The sequence below is a fragment of the Tiliqua scincoides genome, chromosome 3 (genome assembly GCF_035046505.1).
Source record: "Tiliqua scincoides isolate rTilSci1 chromosome 3, rTilSci1.hap2, whole genome shotgun sequence".
Taxonomy (NCBI): domain Eukaryota; kingdom Metazoa; phylum Chordata; class Lepidosauria; order Squamata; family Scincidae; genus Tiliqua; species Tiliqua scincoides.
The window spans coordinates 64,495,304-64,519,610 of record NC_089823.1 but is presented as its reverse complement, the minus strand read 5'-3'; the positions used below and the strand labels follow the sequence as shown (position 1 = coordinate 64,519,610).

The window sequence follows — 24,307 nt, the reverse complement described above, 5'->3', positions numbered from 1 at the left end:
GGTAAGATGGTGGAATGCCTCATCAAAGATAGAATCTCCAAACACATGGAAGAACAAGCCTTGCTGAGGGAGAATCAGCATGGCTTCTGTAAGGGTAAGTCTTGCCTCACAAACCTTTTAGAATTCTTTGAAAAGGTCAACAGGCATGTGGATGCGGGAGAACCCGTGGACAATATATATCTGGACTTTCAGAAGTCGTTCAACACGGTCCCTCACCAAAGGCTACTGAAAAATCTCCACAGTCAGGGAATTAGAGGACAGGTCCTCTCCTGGATTGAGACCTGGTTGAAGACCAGGAAACAGAGAGTGGGTGTCAAGGGGCAATTTTCACAATGGAGAGAGGTGAAAAGCGGTGTGCCCCAAGGATCTGTCCTGGGACCGGTACTCTTCAACCTCTTCGTAAATGACCTGGAGACAGGGGTGAGCAGCGAGGTGGCTAAGTTTGCAGACAACACCAAACTTTTCCAAGTGGTGAAGACCAGAAGTGATTGTGAAGAGCTCCAGAAGGATCTCTCCGAACTGGCAGAAGGGGCAGCAAAATGGCAGATGCGTTTCAATGTAAGTAAGTGTAAAGTCATGCACATTGGGGCAAAAAATCAAAACTTTACATATAGGCTAATGCGTTCTGAGCTGTCTGTGACAGATCAGGAGAGAGATCTTGGGGTGGTGGTGGACAAGCCGATGAAAGTGTCGACCCAATGTACAACAGCAGTAAAGGAGGCCAATTCTATGCTTGGGATCCTTAGAAAAGGTATTGAGAACAAAAGGGCTAATATTATAATGCCGTTGTACAAATCGATGGTAAGGGCACACCTGGAGTATTGTGTCCAGTTCTGGTCGCCACATCTCAAAAAGGATATAGTGCTCTCAAAGCAACTTACTCCCATCTCATCATCTTATATGTAACCTGTGGGACCATGGCTTGTGGTGACATATTTGTAACTGAAATGCAATGACTGTGGAAATGGGGGTGGTGAATGTATTATTCTCTATTAAGAGAGAAAATTCCTAAAGTAGGTTGCAGGCACAAGACATTGGCAAGCCACAGATGAGACTTTGGAGAGCTGAAGTGCAGCCCACAATAGTCTCTGAACCAAAAGAAAATATTTTCTTTGTGTTCAAGCCACCTGGGGCCCAGACAAGCACAATATCACTAGGACTCTCAGTCAATGCCAGCCTACTCAGGATCCCATCACCTCATGCGTGCCCTGTGGCACCTTGGCTGGTGGTGACAAATTTGTAAATAAGATGCACACTATTTCAGAAATAACCAAATATCAGGTCATTTTCCATCTCAATATCCCATTTCAGTGACAGTTGTTCAGGGGATGTTGCTGGAGATTATGACTTGGATAGAAAGATTCCTGAGCATAAGGAAATGAAATTGTTTAGTACCCTTCTGTGAGCACTTGCACAAATAATAGCATAAGACTTCTTGTCATGCAGCATGACATGACATTGGGGGTTGCATTACAGCATGAGAAACCCAGTGAATAAGGAATTTACAAGCCATGATGTACAGAATGCCCTAAAAGGCTCCTTGGAGACCCTGTGCAGATTCTTGGACAAACAGGAGACGTTCTCTAGAAACTGGAAAGTCACTGGATCTAGGAATTTCTTCGCATACAACACTCTTCTTCTGCTAAGTTGGAAATGGCCTCTCTCTGAGTAGAAAAAACTTTCCTCTAACAAAAAGGCCTATTTGGATCTGCTGCTCAAATAAAATAAAATCATGTATGGAACTGGTTAACATCTTATAGCTGAAGAATAATGTGAGAGATTTGCAGATCCCCCATAGGACTCTGTCACTCATGTATCTTAAAGATTGGTGCCCTTTGCATCTTGACCCTCCCAGTTTTTCTATCTCTATGGCCATGTACCATTAAAAGCTAAGCTTGGCTGTTATACAGGTGTGAGTTGCTCCGGGGATCTGTTCTCTTGATCTCCATTGTTTTGTAAACATTCAGCCTACTGTATTACCAGCTAGTCAAGTTCACTCCATTACATTACATTAGATGCTATTATGCATTCAGCCACTGACTAGAGCTGAATGTTATGGAATTTGTGAATGTTCCGCTTTGTGAACTTTCCGTTAAAAAGCAGTATATAAATACTGTTAATAATAATAATTAATAATAATAATTACATTCCATTCCATTCAGCCCCATCTAGTGGCTGAATGGGGTATAGTGTCTAGCATCTCTGTAATGTAATGGGGTGAAATTGACTAGCTCAGTAGTTCTCAAACCTTTTAGCAGTGGGACTCACTTTTTAGAATGACAATCTGCTGGGACCCACTGGACGTGTTATCATTAACCTGGAAGTTATGTCATGGTCAGAAATGACATCATAAAGCCAGATAATTTTTAGCACCTCCACATATGACAAAATCAAATCCATTAATTAAATAAGTAAAATTATTTAAAATATTTTATTACAGGTGCAACCTTTTATACACTGATTTTTTTATCTGCGGATTTATCTCAACGCAAATGGGGGGGGCTCAAATTCGCACACACCTTTGCCTCCTTTGCCCCACACTAGTGCCTTGATTGGTTTCAAGGCAGCCCAAAACACTGCAAAAAAAATCTCTGCAGCCAGAACGGGTGCAGCAAAGAGGAGAACGCTCGTGTGATCTCGCTCTCTCTCTCTCTCACTCACAGAGAGAGAGAGTGTAGTAACAGAGGGGAATTGCTTTAAAAAAACCCACGGAGCGTTTTCCTCCAGCTTGTTTGGTTTGCCTTTCTCAGAGCCGAAAATGAGAAGGAAAACCAGGCACCCCTGGTAGTAGCGATGGGTGGTGTGTACAAAGGGTAGGGATGCTGCAGGCTCTTTGTGCTCCTGCCTACACAAGCAAAACAGCCCAGTAAGCAAGTCTTCCAAGCAATCCCAAGCATTAGATTTAGGTTACAATCCTCTCCAAACTTTCCTGGGAGTAAGCCCATTGACTAGAATGGGACTTACTTCTAAGTAGAATGCATACAACTGGGCTCTTAAAAGCTCAGCATCCCACCTGCGAAACAAGTGGGGACAGCGGGCAACAGGGAAGGGCTGAGTACAGTAGGGGAGCGGGGACGTGGTGAGGGGGGTGGCAATTGAGAACCGCTGCCTTACTTTTCTTCCATCTCCACGTGTCAGGCTGTAGCACTATTTGCTTAACTGTACGCAATTTGCATAACTCTATGCAATTTGTGTAAAATCACTTGTTTCTGGTTGATTTGGCACAATGCGAATTTTCCCAATCGCGCGAGTCCAGGGAACGAAACCCCCGTGCATAAAAAGGTTCCACCTGTATATTTAATTTAATATTTAATTTCATTAAAATTATTATTTAAAATAAAAAGAATCCTCCTAAACATCCCAAGCAGTTGCTGTTTAAAAGAATTCCCCAAATATCCCAAGGACTGTCATTGCTAAAGCATATATATAGTAGCATGTTAAATGTACAGATCAGTAATGTTTCTCCAAATACAGTTCCATACCATGGTAGCATCAAATCTAATACATTAAAAATAAAATGCACATAGAAATGAATGGGGGCCCATTTGAAATTGGCTCATGACCCACCTAGTGTGTCCTGACCCACAGTTCCAGAATGGAACCCCCGTGGATACTGGGGCATGCCTGTATTACTTTTATGGGAACTTGCCTTACAGACAGTTCCTAATTTTAAGTAAAGTAGACAGGAAATGAACAGACACAAAGGCCTGCAGAGTATTTACACAGCCCAGTGGCCATCTAAAAAATATGTTCCATGTTCCAAAGCCTGAACCTTTGGAAGGCGATAGGAAGTCTGAACTCACGTTAAAGTATGCCTTCAAATGATACGCCATTTCAGCGAATGAAGCATTTTCTTTAGCAGGAATGATGGCGAATCCTTTAGTTGCTGCTTCTTGGCGTTTAACTTTTTCTGTTTGTTCCCTTACAGTGTCTAAGTCTTGACTGTAGATACCATCCTGGCAGTACAGAATCTGTTCCATTGCAAACTGGGTCCTGACCGTAGCTTCAGCTTCTTCAGCTTGTTTCTCTTTGATATCTTCAATTCTATTCTGTGATGGGCAAAAGCAAGACATGTCAAAAATGGGTGAGGGTACGCCACCTAACTATTCCCTACAGAGAAGCTGGGAGTTTTATTTATTTAATATTTTCTTATGTGGAAAAGCCTGGAGAGGATTCCGTATCTTTCCCTGAGCCAGCATGCCAGGATGGTGTAGTGGTTATGGCTTTGGACCTAGACCTGGAAGAGCCAGGTTCAAATCCCTGCTCGGTCATGAAGGTTCCTGGGTAACCTTGGGTCAATCATTATATCTCAGTCATTACCTCACAGAGTTGCTGTGAGGACAAAAAGAGGGGAAAAAACCAAACATTCCTGATTTCTTCCAGGATCCACCAAGATGCTACCACTCACCTGATCACCTTTGCAGAGAAATGGGAGGCGGTGAATGCAAGCAATTTCATCTGCAAAGCACCAAGAAATCTGTCACAGTGAGCAACTGCACACTCCACCCCAGGGAAAGGGTAGACATTACATGGAAAGTTCAGCTGGACAACTCTCCACAGTTGCGATGGTGACACAGTAAAAAAAAAAAAAAAGACTTCACTGCTATTACTGCCACAGAGTAGGCTGTACAATCAGCAATAACCCATGTTTGATTAGACTCATCACACATTTTCCTCCACTGCCACACAAGACATCTACCCTGTGGTCTCATTGCCTGCAGTTCCTCAGTAAATCAGAGCCACTTTGGTTCTATGACATGGCAGTGGCCACTTAGGAGTGATCTAAGTTATTACCTTAGTCCAAAGATCAAACCACAGCTTTGGATGAGTCACCAACCCTGGCAGTAGGAAAAAACCCCTCAGAGCCCTCAGGAATCCTTCTGGATCCATCAGCCTTCAGGGATGGCCTACATAATTTGGCCCATAGCCTTTGTGGAGGTAAGGGATTGCAAAAAGCCTAAACCCTACCAGGAAGTGATCAGTCCTTGACAAGGGAGTGACCATGATCCCCCTCACCTGTCACAACTCACAACCCACCTGTCTAGTAGTAAATAGTAGTTTCCTTACTATGATCCTTTTTTTGAAAGATCCTTGGAACTCCCTCCCTGGTTTCAAATCCCTTCCAAAAGTTCATTTTTTCCAAAAGCCCACCTCCCATCCACAAAAGTGCCATCAAGATAATCACAGGTGTAGCTGTTGATGTTTAATTTCACTCATATTCCAGTGAGGGGGGGAGGGATACAAAAATTTGCAATAAACAATATACAAATAAAGCTATTTTACCCAGCACTATCAGTCCATTTCTAAAACCAACACACCTAGATTTTTCAAACAGAAATGCAGAAATTCTCAGAATGATGAGCTTTTTGCCCAATACCCAGTATGTGTGTGTGTGTGTGTGTATACGCACACACATATATCTGAGACACACACAGCCTTGACTTCCCCACTGTTTGTTCTCTTACGACAATGACTTCTGAAAGATGTAGCCAATGGAAGTGTTTTTCCCAATTAAAAGACAATGGTAACGGACATGACTGGGATTTGAACCACAGCAAGTGTCAGTCCCTCCCACCCCACCGTAGTCCCCCTCCCAACTCCTGCATGCTACTTGCAAAATACGTGAAACAAGAAGTCATAGTATATGTTTCGGGTTATGCCCAGTTTGACTAAGGCTGCAGTTTTAGACATACTTTCCTCAAAACAAAAACTTGCAAGAAGAGAAGTTTTTGTTACCATTGCAGTACAACAGGGTGTCTCTCTGTTGAGAGGCAACAGAGAACAGGGTGTCTCAGGGTGAGAGAGGGTGCCCCTCTCTCTGACACTAAATCAGGGGCCGGGGAAAAGAAGAATTTACATTTCAAATTTGAATAAATTTACATAAATGAATATATTAGAGATAGAACTTATATGAATGAAGGTCTTGCAATAGCTCAAAGCCTATTAAAGGCCTTGCACAAAGCAAAGCCAGCCTTTCCTTTGCTGCCACTACTGTATCACAGATGTGAAACAGCAAGCAGTAGAGGGAGCCCTCATCCCACAACTCTTGTGAGAGGTCAAACAGTTGGCCGTCACACTGTGAGCAGTTGCGTTGGGCCAGCACAGGCTCCAGCAAGTCTCTGGAGGGCCAGAGGCTCATTGGAGACTGGGGGCTCCCTGTGGGCCGGATTGGGGTCCCCAATGGCCTCCAGCAAATGGCCCTGGGCCAGGGTTTGGGAACCACTGCTCTAGACTAACTGCAGGGTAAGTGTCTATATGCTTGCAACCTTAATAAGAGGCAGACAGTAAAGATAGCCATGATCAAGAACAGGGGTGCCCAAACCTGCAATGGGTTCTTACCTTAGCAGCTTTGTAAAGATTGTGGAACTCCACAAAATGTTGTTTTGCAACCTCTGTAAAAGCTTGCCGCACAGTATCTGTGGGAGGAATATACCGATGTTAGGTTTTGTGTAGGAAAAACAAGGCCTTGTTTCCCCACGTATTCATTAATAAAAAGTTTGCACCCTGCAACAAGATTTCAATCCTACAGCCTAAACAAGCAGCAATGCTTTCAAATGTTTTCAATTGTTCTTTATTTCTAAGAATTCATTTCTAAAGTGTGAAGCACAAAGGTTTCAAAACTCAGATGAACTATTCTCCGCCCCCCCCTCCCCCCCCGTGATTAAACATAAGAAGAGCCCCGCTGGATTAGGCCAAAAGCTAATCTAGTCCAGCTTCCTCTGTCTCACAGTGGCCCATCAGGTGCCTCAGGGAGCACCCAAGACAACAAGAGACCAGCATCCTGGTGCCCTCCCTTGAATCTGACATTCATAGGTAGCCTAATTCTAAAATCAGGAGGTTACACAAACCCATCACAGTTTGTAACCCATGATGGAGGAAATTCGTCCAATCCCCTTGTAAAGGCATCTAAGCTAGATGCCATCACCACATCCTGTGGCAAAGAGTTCCACAGACTAATTACATGCAGGGTAAAGAAATATTTTCTTCTGTCTGTCCTAACTCTCCCAACATTCAATTTTTGTGGGTGTCCCCTGGTTCTGGTTCCATGTGTGAGAGAAAAGAACATCCCCCTAGCCACTTTATCCAACCCCTGCACAGTTTTATATGACTCAGTCATGTCCCCCCTCAGGCACCTTTTTTCTAGACTGAAGAGCTCTGAACACTGTAGCCTTTCCTCATAAGGGAGGTGCCCCAGCCCAGTAATTATTTTGGTTGCTCTCTTCTGCACCTTTCCCAGCTCAACTATACGAGAAACAAAACTCTCTGAACAATGTTACTTGCCTGTAACTTTCTTCAGCATTTCTACAGCTGGCTCCTCCAGTCCTGCAATCTGCTGCTTTATGATGGCCTCAAATGTTTTGTAGTTGACAAACCCAGGAAGCTCCCGGCCACGATACTGCTCTTCAAATCGCCACACCTCATCATAGATGTCCTTTCTGACTGCAAATTGAAAAAAAAAATACAGCCTCGTGAACTGATGACAGAAACTGTCAATGAAATGCAGCACTATGAAGTTTGGCTTTCACTGTGCTCCCAGTTGCTTATAAGAACCTGCAGCGTATTTAAGGGGATTAATATCAAATGAAAATACGATGGAAGCAGGCCAAATTTTTAACAAAAGATTGACTATTTCTTGTTGTAAGGCATTTATTTAACTTGTATAAGCACCTTGGCTTGAAATCCGAAAACTAGTGGAGCTGAAATTGTAAGTTTAAGCCAACTTAACCCAGCAAATTTAAATGGAAAGCCAACAGACGTCAGTTACAAAGGTGCTAAAAGAGAGTTGAATGTTGAACTGGCATGTAGAGACTGCTGTAGGATCTACATGCACTACTGTATTTATTCATTCATTTAGATCATGGGCCTCTAAACTCTGGCCCACCAGGATTTTTGTGCATGGCATGGTGCAGTGAGGCCTTATCCCTTCTGTCCCGCAGCCACCATCTGTCATGCTTGATCTTTGCAGAGCCACAATCAAGGGAGCTGCTTCTCCCAGGAAATTGTGGCACAGAGCCTTTTGGGGCAGAAAGCAGTGGAAGTGGCTCCCCAGCATGGCTCTGCAAAGATCAGGTTCGACAAATGGTGACTTGTAGTAAATATAGAATGCACAGGCGCTGAGCTTTGAGATGTCTTTGTATATTTGGCAATCTGGCAGGCACACCTGCGACTGCGCAAACGCTTTGTTATCTATGTTTAGTGTTGAAAAGCCAGTGCCCTGGAAAATAGTGGAAAGTGGAAAGAGCTAGCCTTGAAGATGTTATGAAGAAATCATATCTATGGAATGTGCTTGCGGTTAAGCTTTAGAGCTGGTGGGTTACAGCCAGTATGAATGTCAACATCCTTTTAGAAATTTCCCTATTACGTAGCCTTATATCATGTGTTTAGAGACTTAATAAAAAGCTGGGTCAGGAGCTGGGAGACAGCACTTCACTTCTCCCTTGATTTCATTCTTGCTCCTGCTTCCAGCACTTTCAACCTCTCTGAAACCTGTGTATGTTGTCTAATTCTTGCCATGGCTTCTCTGCCACACCAAGCAGCATCTCAAGCTGCTCCTCAAGTAGCACCAAAATGCTACAGAGACTGAAGGGTAGAATGGTAAGGCCTCACCATGGTAGCACCCAGAGTGAAAATTCCAATGTGCCACAGACCACAGTTTGGAAACAACTGATTTAGATAAAGGATGATTTAACTGGCAGCCCAGAATCTGACCCTCAAAAGGTGCTAACAAATTGTAACCTTAATCAAGGTGTGAAGAGGAATTCTGCTCATGGTTTCACTTGTGTAAAAAAGATAGCTATGACTATCCATGTAGTTTTCATATGAATGTCAGTGTATTGCCATTTTTTTGCCCCCAGATCCCCTATTTTGGATCTTTCTCATCACCAGCTTATGACAGGACTCAGCATCTAAAAAGCCCACTGAGTCCTTCTGATGCAGTAACCATTATCCTGTTATACTGCCCTTGGCTGAAGCATCCTTCCCTTCCCTTCCCAGAGAACAAAGAACTTAACTTTCACCAGTTCCTTGGACTGTGAAGTCCACCTGATATCCAAAAGTGGTTTAGGAATCCAGGGTCACCCCCTATGATCAATCTCCCAGGTAAAGCAGGGTTAATGCCCATTGGCTTTAAGAGGGAGCACACAACCCTTGATGTATGTGGCTCAGGTCACTGGTCAGAAAGCAGCTGCTGTTTCATGAAAGGTTTACCTGCACTTTGTGCTGCAGAGGAGAGTGCAGCCCTCCCCTCCCAGAACAGCATGAGTAATTGGCAGGGATAGGCACTTGATTCGTGGTGACTTGATTTGAGTTGCCCCAACTCAAAGGCATTTAGGAGGGAGGGATTTAGTTAGGATTGGGTTGTTATTGTCATATCTAGGGATTGGACGAGTTTCTGGAGGAAAAATCCATTATGGGGTACAAGCGATGATGTGTATGCGCAACCTCCTGATTTTAGGAATGGGTTAAGTCAGAATGCCAGATGTAGGGGAGAGCACCAGAATGAGGTCTCTTGTTATCTGGTGTGCTCCCTGGGGCATTTGGTGGGCCGCTGTGAGATACAGGAAGCTGGACTAGATGGGCCTATGGCCTGATCCAGTGGGGCTGTTCTTATGTTCTTATGTTCTTACTTTATTCTAACTTAATTAAACCTGCAAGTTCCTTCAGCTCTTTCATTTTTAGGTCTAATAACATTTCCATACATTGACAAGCTGGGCTGAACATCTTGCCTGAAGACAAGATCCTTTGGACACCACGCATTGTTTTCCATTTCTTGCACTTTATTTTGAACTGAAATAAATTATGTCACCATTCTGCACACTGATTATTCACAAGAAGCTGTTTTGTCAGAATATTGGTCTATCTATGTTAGTACAGGTGTGTGCCACATAACAACGGGGGCTAGTTCTCCGATCTTTGCTGTTATGCGATTAGGTCATTAAGTGAACATTCAGTCCAATCTATTGTCTTTTTTCTGTAAACAGACACTCCCTGCCAGACACTAGCTGACTGCACAGGCTCCTGGAGATAGATTGCCTCTTCTTTGCATTAAGAGCCTCTTTGTTGTGTAAACAGACACTCTGCTGCAGGCTATGGGAGATGTGATTGCCTTATTATGAGCATCTTTATTGTTCTTTCACCACTGTCATATATACAGTCCATTGCTGAGCAAACAGTTGTTAAGCGGCACACACCTGTATTGTCAACACAAATTGGCAGTGGTTTGCCAAGGTTTCACTGACCAACTTGGAGATAATAGGGATTAAACTTCGCATCCATGCAACACATGTATACCCCCACAGAAACTCACCTCTTCTATACTTACCCTGCTTGGCACTCTGATCAAGTGTTTTGCCCCATGCCTGAAATTCTTTACGAATTTTGGTCAGCAGTCTAGCATCATCTCCAGATAACTCTTCTTCCCCTTGTGCTGTGTTTGCAATGTCTTCATTAAACAGTTTGAGTTTCTACAAAGGCACAGTTTTCAAATGTTGATTATCAAGACAAATTGATGTGTGTGTTCAACAGTATGAAAATCACAACCAAGATACTTGTTTCAGCGATGACAATGTAAAATAGCTTTATGAGATGCCAGCAATGTTAAATATGCCTTATTCTTTTTCAACCTCATTACCATCTGGTGAATGAGTTTCAAGAATGACAATGATCAAGCAACTGACAGATGATCTCCCCAAGGAATCATGCACCTCATAGAAAGCCTCAATTTGGAAAGACTGCAGGATAGCAAAACAGCAAAAAATTATAGGTATGCACTGCAATAGTAACATATCTTTGATCTGTAACCAGACATGCTCTTGCTACACACATCTATTACCTCTCAGGTTCATTAACAGCACTGGGTGTTGCTAATATGTGTGCCCCCAAGGTGGCCCGCAAGATGGGCACATTCTTATATCAATAGAAGTGGATACAAAGAAAGACTTAAACTATTAAGGCAGGAAGATCTAGTCTGTGCACACATATGAACACCATACATTTACTCACATCTATTAAAAAATACAGCTTCTCGCCTTCCGTGTTTGGTACACGTCTGCCATATTTGCGGAATTCTTCATTTGCTTTTTGGAGCTGAGAGTTTATTTGCTCTTCCAAATCAGGCAAAGATTTCTAAAAAAAGAGAATCAGTTATAAATGGTAAATATTGACTCCTGAGACCTTTTGGTTGAGTGGAACCTATCCTTGCTCTCTTTTGTCTGGGGACAAATGCTGATGACAAACAGCAGATCTATCACCAATTGCTAACTTACATTAATGTGCTCCACAAGTTCACTGGTAAGTTTCTCAGCCAGTAAGGGAATCGTGGCTTTTTTTCCCTCCAGGAGTGCACTGTAGGAGAACAAAGAAAACAATTGTTAAACTACAAAGCATACAACCAGTGGCGTAGCTAATGATCGTGCAACCTGGTGCCAAGCTCAAAATGTTGCCCCGGAAGTGATTTCACAATCAGAAGAAACGTCACGTCATGGCTTTTACAAAAGTGAAAATTGGGAGGAACCCACCTCCTCCCCCCAGCAGCTCACCACCCACTTGCTCTGCTGCCTTCTCCCAGTCAGCTGCATAGCTAAGGCCTCTATCTGCTACCTGGGGTCAAAGAAGATTGGTAGCCCCCCCCCAGACAAAATCAAGTTTAATTATGTAAATAAATAAAAAATGCGCCCCTGATTAGTTTGAGAGACTGTCCTGGGTTGAAGAGTGATGGTTATTCTCCCCCTGCTAAATACAAGAGGGGCACACTTGAAGAAATGCCTTTTCACTCAGTTAGCAGGGATAACTGTATTATAAAACATGGAATGAGAGTTGATTCATATTAACACCTTATTGTTTTCATGCTGTATCATGATAACATGTCATTACAACATGCCAATAACATAATAATATGTCATTGGCTCTCAGTCTCATAGGTCAGTTTTGAGTTAAGAAAATCCACTTTTTGTTCCATAAGGCAATTTTGTTTTCATTTTCTGGTTAATTGGCCATAACTTTTGATAGAATACAGATATTCCATTGCAGTTTGTTTCATTGCATTCTGCATTAAATTACCTTTCCATTGATATATAATGGTATTATTCGTACATACAAAGATTTTCACAATTTTGGTCACTAGTAAGGCTCAGCTTGTTGCCCTCCTAAAGCTTGATGCCCGGTACAACTGCTACACCCTGCACCCCCTTAGCTACGCCACTGCATAAAACCTCTGTAAAAACTGAGCAGGGCTTCTCAGTTCATATCAAAGGAAGCAGCAAATCTGAGTGCCCTTTTGTTTGTGCATAGACTTGGGAAGGTGCTTTACACCGAGTAAAACCACTGGTCCATCTGGGGCCCAATCCTTTTGGGCTCCTGGAACTAGCATTCTGGCAGCACAAGCTCTTTTACAGCTGGTGCTGAAGGTGACATGATTATTTTCATCAGCCAAGCTGCTGCTGTGAGTAGCCACATGCCAGTGGCCTTCCAACAGTACCTTGCACTGATAAATCAGCGCAGGGGCAGGAGGGAGGTGAGCAGAATGGGCCACCAATATCCTATCCTGTCCACCTTCCCAGCCTCAATCTGCCTTCCTAGGTCCACTCAGACTAAATTGCTAGTGCAGGTACAAGTAGTCTCAGCATGGAAGCAAGGACCCACCCCCAGGCAAGGGAACAAATATTTCCTTGCCTGGAGAAGACCTCTAGGACTGCCCTCCCACAGGATGCAGCATGTGCTTTGGATTGGGCTACAGGACAGTATACTACACACTGAATGGAAGCAGCTCTCCAGGGTTTCAGATAAGGGTCTTTCTTTCTCTGTCTTATCTAGAGATGTTGATGATTGAATCTGAGAACTTTTGCATGTAACACACATGCTGTACCACTCAGTCATAGCCACTCTCCATCAAGATTGCCTTCTGTGAAATGAATGAGGCAATCCCTATGCATATGCACAGCATGTGCACTGGTGTACATATGGGACTAACTATTAAGCCATAGCCAGAAAATCCTTTATGCTTTATAACCCAACAATTTAAACTGAAGCTTGATTGAATAGATATATATTATCAGTGAAACACACTCAAAGCAAAAGGATAGATTCTCAGAAACTGCTACGACTCAGTGGTTCTCAAACTTTTTAACACCAGGACCCACTTTTTAGAATGACAAATGACACTTCGGGACCCACAGGGAGTGATGTCATCAACTTGGAAGTGATGTCATGGCCAGAAGTGACATCATCAAGCAGGAACATTTTCAACACCCCCATATGACAAAATCAAATCATTAATTAATTAAGTAAATCAAAAGTTTACAATAAATATAAGTTTAAAAATTTATTTAAAATAAAGAAGATCCCTTCTAACCCTCCCAAGCAGCTGCTGATATGTTTAAAAAAATTCCCCAAAGATCCCACAGGCTACAATCCTACCCACACTTACCCAGGAGTAAGCCCCATTAACTATCATTGATAAAAGCATATACAGAGTAGCCTGTTAAAAGTACCAATCTGTCACGTTTCCTCAAATGCAGTCATATACCATGGCAGCATCAAGTCTGATACGTTAAAAATAAAATACACATTGAAATGAATGGGAATCCACCTAAAATTGGCTTGCTTTCAGCTAGTGGGTCCTGACCCACCGTTTCAGAAACACTGCACTATGTGATCACTACGTGATCCTCTGTTAACCGGGTAAGAGGCACTTTTTCAAGTGGGTGCTCATCTTTTTAGCAGGGAGAAAGTAACTGGAATGCCTCCCCCCAGCAGTGTCTTTTCTAGTGGCTGTCTGCTGGTGTTCTTTTACATCTTTTTAGATTGTGAGCCTTTTTGGGACAGGGAGCCCTTAGATATTTGATTTTCTCTGTAAACAGCTTTGTGAACTTTTTGTTGAAAAGCAGTATATAAATATTGTTGTTGTTGTTGTTGTTGTTGATAATAATGTTTCTTCTTCTCTTCTCCAGAAAGAAAAGTTTCATTCATTTTAATTTGAGCCATTGAAATATTCCATCTGGCCCTTTCCGGTATAGGCCTGGACAGATTCTCAAAGGGCATAACAGAATCCTGATGCCTACCCTCTAAAGTGCACATGTACAAGTATGCTGCTCTTATGTTCTATTGTGTTAACACTTTATTGCTTTTTAAAGACATTCTTAATTGTGAAGGGTTTTAATGTATGATTTGTGTTTTTTTTTAATGTTCTTTGTATTTTTTGAAATTGTTGTTGTAAGCTGCGTTGGGTCACATTGGGGAGAAAGGCGGGGTAGAAATACAATAAGTAAATAAGTATGCATTCTGCAATCCAGGAAATGGGAGACCTGTGTGCACCTCCCAGGTCTTCATTCTTGCCTGCTCCCTCCACTTGGTCAAGGAACATATTCCATCTGCCCCTCGACTATCCAGGGAGTTGGATGGCAATACAGGAGGCGTGCACAGATCTCCTGCTCCCTACAACAATTGGACATGTTGAGTGTTAATGCAAGCAAGCAGAAGGGAGGAAGAGGGTTTTGTTAAGGGGAGGAGAGAAGAAAGCAGGGTTTTTGCTATCCTACCAAATTCAGGCAACATGCTCATGTAGGTAAGGATCACGACAAATGTTTTCAGCTTTTAGAAATGTTACAATTCATTGACAGGGTCATTTTAAATGAAAGCACAAGCTTAACTGAATGGCTTTTTAGTACCTGACTCAGATGCACGCAATCGCAAAAAAATCTTATACATATATCTTTACATGTATATAAACAAACAAAATATTTAATCAGAACAATCTGAAAAGAAATCCCCAGTGGAAGTCACCACTATGTAACTATGGGCACAATCCTAACCCCTTATGTCAGTGCTTTCCAGCACTAACTTAAGGGTAATGCAGCTCTGAGGTAAGGGAACAAACATTTCCTTATTTTGAGGAGGCCTCCATGAGTGACACCCAACTGCAGGATGCAGAACACATCCCATTCGCACTGCTATGCCAGTGCTGGAAAGTACTGACCTAAGGGGTTAGGATTGCGCCCTAAAGGACACAATGCATAGAAAACAAATAGAATTCTGTATTCCAAGAGTACCTAAAATGTTCATGATCCTCAAAAAATGCTCTCTCTTTCTGGATTGCGGATGACAGGGGCACGTTGTCCTGGATGTCTTGCTGTCCGCGACATTTCACTATCATATATCCCTTTTTCAGGTGGATGATGATGTTTCTCACTACGTCAACAACAACCTCCTCAGTTCCTTTGTCCACCAGGTCGGGCTTTGTCAAAACCCCTGTTATGTGGAGACATATTTAGAAAACCCACAGCAAAAAGAGGAATTTTTCCAAGAGTACATTGTGAATGATGCATGAAAGGGTCTTCTCAGTGTTGGCCCACACCTCCTAGAACTTCATCCCACTTAAGGTACACCTGCCCCCCTGTTGGGTTTATTTTATTTTATTTTTTGCCACCATTTAAAGATCTTTGTTCTCTTGGTTTAGTTTGCTGCTCCTGTTTTTCACTAAAGTGTTTGTTGCGACTGTTTGATTGTTGCCTTATTGTATGTATTATAGATACTGTTTAAATTTTTTGTTGCAAGCCTCTTTGAGATCCCTGGTGGTAGAATAGGTAGTATGCAATATTTCCCAATAAACTATGCATCTACACCAGGGGTGCCCAAACCCCCGGCCCTAGAGCCACTTGCGGCCCTCAAGGCCTCTCAATGCAGCCCTCAGGGAGCCCCCAGTCTCCAATGAGCCTTTGGCCCTCCAGAGATTTGTTGGAGCCCACACTGGCCCGACGCAACTGCTCTCAGCGTGAGAGCGACTTTCGCCCTTTCATGTGAGCTGTGGGATGAGGACTCCCTCCACGGCTTGTGGTTTCACGTCTGTGATGCAGTAGCGGCAGCAAAGGAAAGGCCAGCCTTGCGGCCTTGAGCTATTGCAAGACCTTTATTCATTCATATAAGTTCATCTTTAATCTATTAATTTATGTAAACTTATGTAAATTTATTCAAATTTTAAATGTAAATTAATTCTTTTTTTCTCTGGCCCTCTGTGACCCACCACAGTGTCAGAGAGACGATGTGGCCCACCTGCCAAAAACTTTGGACACCCCTGATCTACACTATAATATGACTGAAATTAGCATTTATGGCCACACTCTGCATTCGAAAAACCAGTGGGAAATTATATGAGGTAGCTTTACTTATATATGATACTTATTATATTTCATATACTTATTATATGATCAGCTTACCTTTCCTATTTCCAAGCATGGCAGAATGACATAAATCTGAACAGATGATGTGTCACTCTCTTTGTCCTGACTCCCCCCCTTTTTTTTTACAACCTCTACTCTTTCTCACAAGGCCTCCGTCATCTTTTCCAGGTTAGAGTTGCAGATCATAGCAGGGCTAATATAGCAGGGAGCCCCATTGTAGTATCAAAAGGGCCTCAAACAAGAATCTGCCTCTCTCCTTTCCAATCAATGCCATTCCTGCCCCCCCCCCCAGCAATGCTAATTACTATATAATGTAAGGAGACTGTAGGGCTTTCTCCCACTGCTTTGCTCCTACCAAATCCTGTGGAGAAAACAATGTTAATAAAAACAGAGCCTCACCTGATGAACTTTCCTTCCTATTTACATCCCACCAAAGCCCATGGGCTGAGAGAACCAAGCAACAGAGGACTTTATATAAATCACTTTACTTAAACATTCACAGCTTCTTAAAGTGGGGAAGATACCCTGCACATGCCTGCTCTCAGAAGCTAAGCAGAGTCAGGCCTGGTTAGTACTTGGATGGGAGACCACCTGGGAATACCAGGTGCTGTAGGCTTATACCATAGTCTTTCGAGACTGAAGGTTGCTAACCAACCAACTGAAACATTCACAAAAGACATATGTGAGGCCCCCCTGTGGGGGAGGGGAGGGCCCACCCAGCCTTTCTGAGGGGGACCCCTTGTGGAGGCCTCAGACTTGTTCCCCACAAGAAGGGGGGGTTGCATCACCCAGTTCCCCTTCTTTGGGTTGGCAGTATTCATTAGTCAGGAGCAGGGGCTGCTAGCAGCAGATCCTCCAGCCTGCTCTTCTAACTCCCAACTGCCTTGTCATCCCTGGCCTCCAGGTTTATGTAGAGCAGACCCCTCCCCCTTGGCCCCTCCCCTTCCCTCACAGGGATGGTATAAAAAGGGCCTGTCTCTGGGCCTGCCCTTCCCTGGGCTTACCACAACTCCTCCCCTTCCTGTCTCTGTTTCCCTCCCACCTGGAGTTGCCAGGGTTGTTCCTGAGAGGGCTGGGAAGGGTGCTGCCTCTGCTCTGGTCCAGAAGCCTCCTCCCTAGGTAAGCTGGGGACTCGGGGGAGGAGGGGAACCCCGACACATAGGAGGACTTCAAAAAGTGAAGAAGGCTTGAGCAAAATAATTTTTAAAATATATTGTGCATAATAAAAAGCTGGATGTACAGCACAATCAATTCTACATTTGGATAGAGATAGCCAACAACATTATTTCCAGTTGATCCAATAGAAAAGGTACTAATGTTCTCTTCATCAGACTGCCTCAGCTTTTCTCATAAGATTATTGCTTTTGCACATGGTGGTAGGTGAAGAATATGGATTAATGCTACACCTGGCTAGGGATCCTTCTTGATGAGGCATAAGAGAGAAGAGTGACTCTCCCCCAGTATGAGGTGGGCAGAGCAGAAGAGTCAGGGCTAGACAAAAGGTTAAGACAGTGGTTCTTGAACTAGGGCATCACAACGCCCCAGTCTGAGGGCTCTGGACTTTGCCCCCTTAAGGGGCGGGGGTGCAGCAGCGACACAATCCCCAGGATCATGCCGCTGCGGACGCAGAGGGGGCTTTCCCTATCAAGGCTTACCTGCTGCCAGGGTCCAGTGGGTCCGGGGAGCCCTGCGGGGGCTCTGCAAGGCTCCCTGCAGTGTAGAATGAATGAAAAATGCAATCATGACCCACTTCTGGGTTGCAAATATGAAAACAGAAGTGGGTTGTGATTGCATTTTTCAATAATTCCATGCTGCAGGGAGTCCTGCAGAGTCCATCCCCCCGCGTGGGGCTCCCTGGATCCCCTGGACCCTGGCAACAGGTAAGGCTTGCTAGGGAAAGCCCCTCTGTGTCCATAGCAGCACAATGCTGGGGATTGTGCCGCTGCCTTCCCCTCGCAAGCACTTAGAACTGCTCAACTGTTTAGAACTTCTCTGAGAATTTGAGAACCGACTGGCTAAGAAACTTGCCGAAACATTGTAAACCAATGAGAACTAGCTTTAAGAGAAAGTGGCTAAATTGTAATGGATCTGAGAAATGATACTCTTTGGACTGTATAGTTGTTCTTTTAAAATTTAAATACTTCCTAATATTAAAAATGTTATATATTTCCATGAGTTTACACAGTAGTTACCTGCCCTCAGGATAGAGAAGAGTAAACATCCAAACAAACAAACAACCAAAACACAATGCAAAACATATTTTCTGAGTAGACATGCCTAGGATTGCACTGCAAGAGATTTTCAGTCTTCTGGTTATACTATGGGATAGAGATATAAATTAGGGCCCAATCCTATTCAACACAGGAGTAGTGGCTCTAAATGGCTATTGCTGGATCCTATGCTAGATCCAAACAGGATGGAGGTCTCCTTGGCGGAGGGGTACATCACCCCAAGTAATGCCCCAGCCTGCTCAATGGGGCTTCCAAAGACCTGGTGCAGATTCAAGAAGCTCCATGTCTGACACAGGGGATAGGATTCAACAGAGATGGGCCTCCGCCCCCTCCATGGCGTTTCCTACCCCGTTCCACCCCCCTACCCAGAAATGCCTTCCCCACACCCTCCTACTTCCCTCCCCACCCAAGTGGCCACTCAACACTTACCTGCTTGCCGGCAGTGGTCAGGGGTTCCTTTGTGGCCTCCCTGTCAGCACCATTTACTTCCAGGGTGGCACAAAGGTGTCTTATGCCACGGCTGAGACTCCCAGCACAAGAGCTGGGGCTGCAGTGCTGGTGCTGAACTCTGATAGGATTGGGCTGTAAGAATCCATTTGGTACTTAAAAAATAGTGCAAATGCCCATGAGTCATTGTTTTGAAACATTGCCAAATAATGAGAGTCTGTGGTCTAAAAATCTCTCACATATTTAACAGCGGAAAATTATCAAAACCAAATCAGAATTTTTTCCCTCTTTACCAAGTGTTCTCTCTCCATCTGGGTCTACTTCCTGAGCCATCTTCAGTGCTTCTGTTGTAGCAATATCCACATTACTTGGAACTACCACTAAATTGATAGTCTCTTGCTTAGCAATGAAGGTTTTAATCAGCCTTTTGATCTAAAATAAAACATAAACCATGAAAGAACAGTTACCAGATCAATGAAACTTTTCTCTGTGAGTGACAAGCAAACACATGCCATGAGCTGACTGGGGCAGAAAGACAGCTAAGCAAGGTGGGATCTAGTGCAGGAGTCAATACTGGCTTAGTTCCAAGGCCAAACTAGAGACTTAGTTCCAGGCTTAGTTCCAGGCCAAACCAGAGACTGGAAAGTCATCACAGGAGGACAAGGACTGAAAGTTTGCTAGAAGGAGGCAGCAGACAATCCAGGATGAGAAGAGAAAGAAGAGGCATGCAATATCAAGGAGAATGCTATCCTTGCAAGGCACTATCAGAACTTCTACAAGCAATTGTTGGCTATCCTTTCAGGACCTTCCTTCTGCTTCCCTTCATAAGGCTACCTACAGGTTGAACCAATTAAGGAAGGATACAACTTCGATAGGGAGAAACTGATTAAAGCATAGTAGTGCAACAAAGACAGCAAAGCAAGATTCGGATGCCAAAACACAACATTAATCCATTCATTCTTCCTTTATGCAAGAACAATCCTGGAAAAGTTTTATCTTGTTGACTGGATCAAGAGAGGGGCTGCCAGCAACCACACACTGATCTAGGGCAATATGGTCTAATGGTTAGCACTCTCACTCCCTTCCTACTCTCCCTTGTTTGGACACACAGCTGAATGCAGAATGCACAAATGTCTTGGTAGACTGAATCTTCTGCCACCAGCCCAGAAGACCAGGCTAGCCAGAGGGGCTACCTGGGCAGAAATCTCCTCCTAGAACGATAGTGAACCTCAGCGGTTCCAGTCAAAATCACTCACACAGGATCACCTGTAGAGCGAAGAGATGTGACAATCCACTGAACTTCCCATACCAGGGACCAGGAAGACTCAAGGTCAATCTGTTAGTTTTATAAAAGTTTTAATAAGGGGATAACAAAACCAAATGAATAAAGACTAAGGAGAAATGAATTTGGCAGGGAAAGGGTTTATTCCTGCAATCATAAATGCCACAAGCAGATGGCGCTGAGATTCCATAAGAGCATGCCTCACTGGATCAGGCCAAAGGCCCATCTAGTCCAGCTTCCTGTATCTCACAGTGGCCCACCAGATGCTTCAGGGAGCACATACGACAACAAGAGACCTGCATTCCTGGTGCCCTCCCTTGCACAGAATCTCATGCATGTGTTTAACTCAGGGCTGCTGCTGCAAAGCTGAATTTACTTTATAACATATTCAAATGTTATAACATGTTATGTTCAAGGAGACCACACTAAAATCCACAAAAAAATGCTATTTCCTACCTACACTGTTCCTTATTTGATCTTACTGGGGCGATAGAACCACCAACCCCTTACACTCACAGCCAACAAGGGCTGGTGGGCTCTCTGATCTGGGGATGGAGGAAAGGACTATGCTTCTGGCCAGGAAACTGTTTTCCCTGGCTGGAATGATTAGAAATCTGTCTCTCTGGAATGATCAGGTCTGTCTCTCTGATTGGTCACTCAGTCTCATCTACTTGAGACCAGTTTGGCTTGTTCTAGCTGCTTTGAATCAAATTTGCATTTCCTGCCTCCTGTCAGACAGCTTTCTGTGAGGTTTAACAGAAACACTGCAGAGGGGTGACAATGCCCAAAACTACGAGGATCACACAACTACCAGAACCAAAAATGTAGAGAAAGGAAGAGAAACACACATAAAATATAGTGACTGTATGACACATGCCTTTCCAGAAAACTCTCCAAGTTAGCATGAATTGTTAGAATCAATGTTATCAAGTTCAGGACCCAACCCCACCCAAGTCTTCAGTACTGATGCAGCTGTGTCAACAGGGCATCTGCGGCATCCTGAGGTGGGGAGGGAAGTCACAGAGGCCTCCTCAAGTTAAGGGAATGGCCTACATTGCAGCTGCATCAGTGCTGGAAACATGGATGGGGTTGAGCCCTCAGCCTTTTTACCTGATCTCCAATGTCTTGCGGCTGATTACCCACAGCCACTCTGGCAATCCCTGGTAAGTCTATGAGTGTCAGGTCTGGAACTTCTGGAGATCTAATTTCTAAGGTAATTAACTCATGGCTAATGCCCACTCCTTCACCGGCCATTGCATTTTGAGCTAGAAGGGATGGGGGGGGGGGGACAGGAGAAAAAGGCAAAAACAAGGCTTAGACATTCAAAAGCAACATTTTGTACAGAAACTTCTTTGGCCAGTTTTTGTTGATATGAGTCCAAACACAGCATTTTGCAAACCTGATTTAATAGAGTTCAAATCAACACACTGTGCTTACTGGCCTCTGAGCGGCCCGCTTGGAGGCAGGCTGTGCAGCATGGCCTTTCCCAGTTTGAAGAGACACTTGGCCAACAGTCTGAGGCAAAGAAGGAAGGCCCACAGCCAGGGAGACAGACCAGGGACAGACTGCACTTGCTCCCAGTGTGGAAGGGATTGTCACTCCCGAATCGGCCTTTTCAGCCACACTAGACGCTGTGCCAGAACCACCATTCAGAGCGCGATACCATAGTCTTTCGAGACTGAAGGTTGCCAACAACTGTGCTTACTGAACAAATGTGAGATTTTTATTTATTTGTTCAGTAACAGCTGAACAACTACTGGCTCCAACACCAACATATAGCCCAGCTAAGAGGCTGAACTGCGAATCACCACTGCCCAGGTATGAATTTCACCTCTGTTCGGAGCTCACTAGGTGGGTGACCTTAGGGAAGCCATTCTCTTCCTCTCAGGCTCTGCTCTGCAGCATGTAATGTTGATGGTCATACTTTGTTGGTTGTCGCAAGAAGAGCATCAAGGTAGTAAGTGGTTTCAGTAAGCACTATGTAAATCTTCAGTAGTGTGAGTATCATGTAGTTAGCTAGTACCTAAACATGCGATTGCCTAGGAGCCTCATTCATGCTCCTATGAAGTCCTTCAAGGAAAGGTTGTATGTATATATGCAATAGATACCAAAATGTTCACATCTACTGTCTGTAATGGAAGAAATGTGGGGTATGGAGTAGAATCCCAACATTCTTCCGAAAAACAGAATTGCATTATTTATGAACATTGGTGTAAGGGAAAGGTAGAAATGTCATAGCCGGAGGAGACTCTGTGATATAGCAGGAGCAGCTGTGGATTGCCTTGATCTTAGAGACGCTTCATCACAGCCTCCTTTGAAGGCTGCAGAAATCCCCTTTGGCCGAATGCAATGGAGAGCCATCCCATTGGTAGCGGCAGTGATCAGTTACAACAATGATGCGATATTGTTACAGCAATTTTCTTTGCTATCATTGTGGATGATTTTCTCCAGGACAAAAGTGCTTGTCTTCATAAGAGGGTCAGGGGTTAATATGTGTTTGTCCAGGAGATGAAGAAGAAATTAGATAGTGATGCTGGAAGAATTGGCCTCTTCAGCCACACTAGACGCTGTTCCAGAACCACTTTTCAGAGCGCGATACCATAGTCTTCTGAGACTGAAGGATGCCAATGATGATGATGTTGGTGTTTGAAATGCTTGGTGTTAGAAACTTAACTATTTCAACTTTATTTAAATTGCTGTTCTCTGAATGGTTTTCATGAAAATGCCAAACTCTTTGGTTTGGAAGGCTGAGAATAATGTGGATCAGCACTCCCTATGAAATGAGATTATATTCTAAAACATGTCCCATCATCCTGTGCAATGTGCACTATTTCCCATGGCCAACCTGCAAGGATGGACTCGTTTCGGTGGAAAGGGTTCTGCAAAGACAGAAAGTTCCCACTGTGCAAATGGTATCTATCCAACATGTGCTAACAAAATATAAACTTTGATTGTGTGTTTTCCACTTGTAATTTAAACTGTTACTGAAAATGTACTGCTCAAAACAAATGACTGGTGGGCACATTTACTGGCAGGGTGGGGGACTTCTGTGCAGCAAATCTTCCTCGTTCACTTGAACAGACAGAACAATCCTGTTTCCATGCTGCAAAGGGGTACATTTGCTAACATGATGGGAGATGCCCTTGGGAATGGGATCTCCAAATGCATATTGAAACTCACAAGCTGGCAAGAACGGCTAGATGAGGACAATTGCATACTTCCATTTTTTGTGTCCTTGGTGCATTATGAAGTTGTCGCTATTAAACAGATCTCACATTGAAAGAAGTTTACTATTCTGATACTTTAGCTTAACTGTAACTAAATGTCAATAGCAAAAGCAGAAAATGGCTATGCCTTTACCTCTTGTTTATGAGATATCCCCAGACATTTGGTTGGCCCAAGGAACAGGAGATTGGAGTTAATAAGTCTGTGGCTTGACCTAGCAGGGCTCTTGGTCAAAAAGGTATTAAATTTAGTAGCAGATGGAAATGCAGGAAGAAGGAAATGTCTTAATTGATTACAATGGACACTCACCTTTTCTTATTTCTTTTTCCACCTCTGAAGGATTTTGGAGCTCCTCATCTATGTCCTGGTAACTTATTTTCCCTTTCCATTCCTGGCCGTGACATGTTTTCTTCAGTTTGAGTGCCAAGGGACACCTGGTGACAATACCTGTTCATAAGGAGACCAACTGTTAATGTCACAGGTGTTATCATTAGACTTACACAACTTGCTCACCGATAGCTGAAAACTGGTAAAATTTTCCAAGCGCAGGCAGTTCTAAATAAGAAATTTTTGAAATGACAATCTTACAAACTATTTGTGCCTTAACAGTGCAGTTTATCTGCCTATAAGACTATGGCAGACAACTTCATTTAGGGCACTATTCTAACCAACTTTCCAGCACTGGCATAGCTGTGCCAGTGGGGCATGCGCTGCATCCTGCATTTGGGGGGGGCAGTCACGGAGGCCTCCCCAAGGTATTGCAATCTTCATTCCCTTCTTCTTGGAGTTGCATTGCACTTACCTTGGTGCTGGGAAGTTGGTTAGGATTGCACCCTTAGTGTGTCTTAATAAGTGTCTCTCAGTGCACCCTTAATAAGAGAAAGTATTTCTTCCTCTGAAGTATATTCACATCAGAGTCTTTGTGACAGTAAATAAATGCCTCATTTCCA

The 24,307-nt window shown here is 43.7% G+C and overlaps 1 protein-coding gene across 2 annotated transcripts in view; it reads right to left on the bottom strand.

Annotated features, from left to right (window-relative positions):
• LOC136644295 (interferon-induced GTP-binding protein Mx2-like) overlaps positions 1–24,307 on the bottom strand; it is a 40,462-nt gene that overhangs the window by 7,261 nt on the left and 8,894 nt on the right. For both annotated transcript variants that reach the window (XM_066620032.1, XM_066620033.1), the window contains exons 5-14: positions 23,667–23,804; positions 21,243–21,397; positions 19,144–19,282; positions 15,045–15,243; positions 11,265–11,343; positions 11,002–11,124; positions 10,322–10,463; positions 7,282–7,440; positions 6,340–6,416; positions 3,804–4,049 (exon numbers count right to left, since the gene is read on the bottom strand). In XM_066620032.1, the coding sequence (XP_066476129.1) occupies positions 3,804–4,049; positions 6,340–6,416; positions 7,282–7,440; positions 10,322–10,463; positions 11,002–11,124; positions 11,265–11,343; positions 15,045–15,243; positions 19,144–19,282; positions 21,243–21,397; positions 23,667–23,804 (1,457 nt within the window). The remainder of the gene's footprint in view (positions 1–3,803; positions 4,050–6,339; positions 6,417–7,281; positions 7,441–10,321; positions 10,464–11,001; positions 11,125–11,264; positions 11,344–15,044; positions 15,244–19,143; positions 19,283–21,242; positions 21,398–23,666; positions 23,805–24,307) is intronic.